Source organism: Herpailurus yagouaroundi, unplaced genomic scaffold (genome assembly GCF_014898765.1).
Source record: "Herpailurus yagouaroundi ecotype Mexico unplaced genomic scaffold, PumYag 180, whole genome shotgun sequence".
Classification (NCBI taxonomy): Eukaryota; Metazoa; Chordata; class Mammalia; order Carnivora; family Felidae; genus Herpailurus; species Herpailurus yagouaroundi.
This window is the reverse complement of record NW_024412411.1, coordinates 14659588-14666191: the sequence shown is the minus strand read 5'-3', so window position 1 is coordinate 14666191 and position 6604 is coordinate 14659588. Positions and strand designations below refer to the sequence as shown.

Genomic DNA, 6604 nt, shown 5'->3' with positions numbered 1-6604 from the left:
CCGCCATCTTCCCTCTCCATCTCTGGAATCCACTTTCATAAAACCTCAATATCCTACAATTTAAGTAGTTATTAAAATTTCAGTTCAGGAAATTTCCTAGTCTTCCAACATTGCTTTCCCTTTACGGACATGAGACCCTGATCTCTGAGACCAAAGATCAGATTATTTCTCATCTGTTTTCCTTCTGGTGAAATCTGAAGCATTTGAAAATCCATCCAACATCTACAATGACACTCAGGCTTTTTCCTGATCATCATGACTTGAGAGATGAAGTCCTAACACCAGAAACAGTGGTCATAGCAATAGTCACTAGGATCATTCTGAATTTTAAGATTTTTATCTTTCTTTTTTCACTTATATTTCTAGCATGAAATTTTCCGTGCCATGAAATTACTTACAAGCATGATAATGTTTAATAGCTGCATAATATCCTAAGAAAATATAATTTCTTAACATTTTCTCTTTTTTGGACATTGAGGTTTCCAACTTTTAGTTGTTATAAACCACACTGCAGTGAAAAACTTTATCTTTTGGATTATTTCCTAAGCAAAATGCTCCCCCAAAAGGAAGGGCAAGCATTAGTTTAAAAAGCATAAAAATGTTTTTAGTCCTCAATATGTGCCGTCAACTGATTTTCACCAATAGTGTGGGAGTACCTATTTCACTATACCCTCACCAGTCCTGGGTAGTCTTAAAATAGGGGGAAAATTGTGACTAAATTGATGGATGAAATGGTATCTAACTTTAACTTATTGGATCACTGAGGGGGTTCAATTTTTGCCCATTTTCCCCCCTTCATCTGTGAATTTGTTTCTCTTTTTAGATGTTAATGCTTTATTTGTTCAGGCTCTATAAAAATCTAAATTTATCATCTGTCATCTTTATGGTGGATATTTTTCCTGGTTTTTGAAATTTGCCTTCAACATCTATTCACCACACATTTATCTAAGCCTCCCCAAGGTGCCAGGCGCTTGTCAAGTATCAATGATGGAACAGTCACAGCCCCTGCCCTTAATGATCTCAGGCTTAATAGGGGGAGGCAGGCAGGTGAGCCATGAGTGCAATAAGGCTTTCACAGTTTCCATTAGAATTGTGAACAGTCTCCAGTGGATGCACCAAAAGAGGTGGGCAGTCAATTCTACATGTGGGGGCCAGGAAAGGCTTCACAGAGGAGATGATTCTCAACTGAGTATTGATGCTCAATAAGTGAGTAGAGTAACAAAGGACAAGGTGGGAAAAGGCATTCCAGGCAGAGAGAACACGCACAAACAAGGCCAGAGAGCTGGTTGGTTAGGGGAACATCAGTAGTTGGGATGGACTAGGAAGTAAAATGTCAAGCAGGTCCTAAGGAACAAGGGGCTGGAGAGATCTCAGAGCTCACAATTTAAAAAGTTATAAGTAACTTGAGATGTTCGGCAAAGTCACATTAAGCTTTTCCTTACTCCTCTTTTACATAATGAATAAACTGAGACAGTCCTTTCTGCAGGTTTTATTCTTATTTTAAGGTTTTATTCTTACCTGTGTTTCCTTTGTTTCCATTTTGAACACTTTAATTTACTTGTTATATTTAACTGTTTAATCTGGAATTGACTTTGGTATATGATAGCAAGCCTCATCTGGATCTTTCAGTTTTAATGTTCAGCGCATCTATATTGTTCATTAAGCTTCTTTCTATAACCTTATTTTGCCATTGAGTAGAAACAGGGAAAGCTGAATATCTAATAAGATGTATCCCCAGCCGGGGACAATAGGAAGGGAAACTAAAGAAATTTCACTGGGGTTTGCTCTTGTACTGAGCTGTGTTAAACATCATAGGTTCAACTCACAGCCACTCAGGATCCTGGCTCCCAGAGCACCACTGCTACTTTGTATTTATAGATGACACATTTCTAAGGAGCAAACATGTTTCCACAGAGAGTAATTTATTCTCATGACAAGTGAAGGGGGGAGATGGAGGAAAAATATGTCACAGGCAGCTTGATTTATTTACTCCTCCCAGAAATTAGGTGGAGTCGCGTTTGTTTGTTTTGCACCCTGATGTTGGCTGAAAACCCAGTGGGCCTGGCATCTCTTCTCTGTACAGTATAGGCCAGATGCTGGGCTGGGAGCAGAGAGCTGTGATTTGTTAGAAAGGCAAGCACAGATTGGTTCTCCAGTCCCTCAGATCTCCCTGTTCCTTCACGGCATTCTGAAGACCTGTCCACCAATCACGGGGCTGCTTACTGGAAAAAGCAACTGCTGGAGAGCGCTGGCAGTCCCTAGCAACACTCCAAGGCTTTTGAATCTGAGGGCGAACGGCTGTGTAGTCAGCCGATAGTGGAGGAGAGCAGCACCTGTGCCTCAGGAAGAAAAGGCTGTCAGGATGGACACTCCACATACTGAAGAACCCTTCGATAAGAAAGACAAAAAAACAGAAAAGCAAGAAGAGGAGATGGAGTTTAAGGAGCTGGGCGGTCTGAGGGAGGCCTTGGCGAATCTCCGGGGACTGTCCGAGGAGGAGAAGAGTGAGAAGGCCATGCTTTGCTCCCGCATCCAAGAGCAGTCCCAGCTCATCTGCATCCTGAAGCGGAGGTCAGATGAGGCCCTGGAGCGCTGCCAGATCCTGGAGCTGCTCAACACAGAGCTGGAGGAGAAGAGGATGCTGGAGGCTGAGAAGCTGAAGGCCGTGAGCGAGCATGCCCAGAAGCTGGAGGAACGCTTTATGACCCTGGCAGCCAACCACGAGTTGATGATCCGCTTCAAGGACGAACACAAGAGTCAGAACGTCAAGCTCAGGGAGGAGAATGAGAAACTGAGGCTGGAGAATGACAGCCTCTTCAGCCAGGCTCTGAAGGACCAGGAGGCCAAAGTGCGCCAGCTCACCGCCCGGAGCGAGGCCCTCTCCAAGGAGCTGGAGACCCTGAAACAGAGGTGTACTCGGGATGCCCGCCAGGCACAAGCCAGAGAGAAAGAGCTGCTGGAGCTGCAGAGCCGGCAGGCTTGTGCCCACGCCAAGGAGACAGAGCAGCTGCACAGCCAGCTGCAGAGCCTCCAGCAGCAGCACCAGCAGATCGCGGAGCAGATGGCCGCGGCGGAGCAGGCTCACGGCAGCCTGAAGCAGGAGCTGCAGGCCAGACTGCAGACGGTCACTCGCGAGAAAGATGAGCTGCTGCAGCTGTCCATGGAAAGGGGCAGGGCGCTTCAGAGCAAGCAAGCGGAGATCCGCCAGCTTGAGGAGAAGCTGGAGACAGCAGATGTGGCCAGGAGGCATGCGCTACAGAGGTTTGAACAGGAGGCTGTGGCCGTGGACAGTAACTTGAGAGTACGAGAACTTCAGCGCAGGATCGATGGGATCCAGAAGGCCTATGATGAACTCAGGCTGCAGTCTGAAGCCTTCAAAAAGCACAGCTTGGGCCTTTTAAGCAAGGAGAGAGAACTCAACGCCAAACTCCGCCATCTCTTCCCATAGGAAGCTTCTGTTTCCTCTTTCCTCTAGTTTAGAATTGAAATATTTGTGCCTTAGCATTATGTGTATTATACTTTTAAGCACAATAGGAAGAAGAAAAGCTGCTTTACTATGATCTTGTGGTTATTACTATTGTAACGCTAACACTGATTTTCAGTCCTACCACCTAGAATACACAAGATTTACCTGACTTCTTTCTGCGCCTTTGAAATCCTCCAAAGTTTGCTATCATTATCTCTACCTTCCTCATAACCTATTCATGCTCAACCTCAGATATCTTCGTATATCCTAAGATTTTAAATTAGCAGCTCCTATGGGCTTAAGGGAATCTGAAATGCAATGAGATGTACTATGGTGAAAGTAATTTAGTATAGTTCCCCCTTGGAGATAGGTAGGCTTGTAGTCTCCCATAGTTTAAATTATAAACTGTAACAGTTAATAGGATGATAATAGCATAGAGAGCTCACAGAAAAAACTGTCATATTTTGCAACTGGCCAAACAGTTGCTTGCTTCATCTGCTTTACAGCAGTATCCTTTTGATTTTATTTTACTTGCACTAGTTTGGAAAACAAAGATTGAAATCAGTAAGTTCTTTACCAAAGCAGGCAAACTTTATTACAGTCATTCTATATGAGCAATAAGATTCAAATAAGTGAAATCAACCAGTTTGTATTTTTCCTGCAAGCTGAGATCACATTCCATTTTCTTGGGTTTTTCCCTTAATGAAAACAGGATATAGAGGTACAAGGTTGCAAATATCAGTAGTTTCATTTAATATTACATAATGTGCTAACAGAAAAAGGCCCCAATTTAGGTAACATTCAGAGCAGACTGGGTACGATACATAAAGCAATGCAAAGTGATTGTTTTGTTTCTATTAGCATATTTCCTTGCAATTAACTTTTTCCTTTAAAAAAAAAAAAAACCATCTAGGGGCACTTGGGTAGCTCGGTTGAGTGTGATTTCAGCTCAGGTCATGGTCTCCTGGTCTTGGGATCAAGCCCTGCATTGGGCTCCATGCTAGATGTGAAGCCTATTTAGGCTTCTCTCTCTCCCTCTCCCTCTCCCTCTCCCCCTCCCCAGCTCTCTCTCAAAAACAAACAAACAAACAAACAAACATCTAAACAAAAAATACATATGTATACTTAACAGCATGTTTTAGGAATACCTAAATATGTAGATGCATACAAACATAATAGTTATTATATATATTTATAGAAAATTCTTAAAGAGGTAGTTATAAAAATATACTTAGTGCTTACTTATATCCCTGTTTTTAGTTGATATAGAAACATTATTATGAATACCCCTCAAAATAGATTGTAATATGTCGACTTCAAAGGACCGTGGACCTGGGAGGGGGTGGAGGAACTGAGAAAAAGAGAGGACAGTATAGCAAGGCACAGGAGACCCCAAGCCAACAGCCCAAGGCACTGAGGTTTATTGTAGATCTTCTTATATACGTTTTCAGGAAAAACAGATTAGCAATGATTAACAGAAGCTTAGCAAAGCATGTCAACAATGTACATCTGATTCAGCTATCATACGTATTTGCGTACTTGTGAATGAGAGCAGACTTGCAGATACGTATGTTCCAATAAAAATCTTTACCATAGAAGCAAAGACAAAGAAGGGAGTGAATGCACTGTGCTATATACATCTGGCTTTCTTTAAGCAAAACATCCCTATCGGCGTACTAAAGAACAGACCACATTTTCCAAGGGCAATTCATTCAAGTCCTTTCAGGTTATTTTTAACCTTATGATCTCCAGTTTTCTCAGAGATCTTGGACCCTGAATGAATATGGGCCTATGGTCATTATGGTGTTCTGTTTCCCATAGTAATATAGTATTTTTCTTACCTCACAGGGGCCAAGAGTCCCAAGAGCTACCTAATAATTTGGATTTATTAAAAAGTATTACTTGCTATCTTAAATTATTTTTTGAGAGAGAGCATGCGAGCAGGAGAGGGACAGAGAGAGAGGGAGAGAGAGAATCACAAGCAGGCTCCACACTGTCAGTTCAGAGCCTGATGCGGGGCTCAGATCTCACAAACCATGAGATCATGACCTGAGGCATGACCTGAGAATTAGATGCTTAACTAACTGAGCCATCCAGACGCCCCTTGGAATCTTTTTAATAAGCAATTTTCCAGTGTTACTTTACCTCAGGCAGTTTTTTAAACCTATTTTCTCATAGTCCTACTAAGATTGTGATATTAAATACAAATTCCAAGAAACCACATTGATGGCCTGAAAGGACTATGTACTTCTTACATATTACCAAGGATCAGAATATAGGAGCTAGTTTAATCATGGTTGTCCCTGTTCAGCTCATACTATTTGTCATTGTGCTGAAGCACTTTGGATGGCTGGCTTTATTTAATCCATAGGGCCTTTTGAGAAGGTAATTATGTTTATTTCTACTTCAGAAAAGAAAAAACTGGGATTCAGTAATTTTCTCAAGGCGACTTGGTCCCTGTGGAAGCTGGGATTTTGATGACATACCCCATTGAACCCCATTGAACAATTTCTTGACTGTCCACTGAGTGCAAAATTCAGAGGTTAGGCACTTAGAATAAGCATGAAGAAATATCTTTTCTGCCTTGGCAGAGCTCTCACACAGTCTAGTCTAGGCACATAAAGCAATTATATACACAAAACAAAGTAGTTATATATAGTGTGATGTGTTTTCACAGGGGGTGTTATGAGATCACAGTGGGTAAAACACACACACACGCACACACACACACACACACACACACACACATACACACAGAGTAGCTAACTCTGCCTGGGGTTAAAGGTCAGGAAGGTAGAGAGGATTAATTGGCAGGGATAACCAACACAAGAATTGACATGTAAGCTGGTTCTTAAATAAGTAGTAGAATTTCATCTATGGAGAAAAAGATTTGAGACAGCATGTAGAAAACCACAGAGGTTTTTAAAAAACGTGCAGGATATTTGGGGACATCATAAATAGTTGGGAAGAGGTTCAGAGAAGCATGTCTATGGATAAAACTGGAAGAGTAGGTTGTGGACAGAATACTGGGAGCCTAGAAAGCCAGGCAGACCCCTTATATTGGGGGGGGGGAGAAAAGGGAGGAGGGGGCAAGCCTAGAAACATAGCCACAGAAGAGCCTTCCTCTTCCCAGCCAGG

The 6604-nt window shown here is 42.4% G+C and overlaps 1 protein-coding gene across 1 annotated transcript; it reads left to right on the top strand.

Moving 5' to 3' along the window:
* The first annotated feature begins 25 nt into the window (after nt 1–25).
* On the top strand, nt 26–3635 carry CCDC89 (coiled-coil domain containing 89). The gene has a single exon (XM_040489519.1). It carries the CDS (start codon nt 2363–2365, stop codon nt 3446–3448), a length of 1086 nt encoding a protein of 361 aa, XP_040345453.1. The 5' UTR covers nt 26–2362; the 3' UTR covers nt 3449–3635.
* The last annotated feature ends 2969 nt before the right edge of the window (nt 3636–6604 follow it).

Excerpts from the sequence above, each read along its gene's own strand:
- CCDC89 (XM_040489519.1), top strand. The coding sequence starts at position 2,363 with ATGGACACTCCACATACTGAAGAACCCTTCGATAAGAAAGACAAAAAA.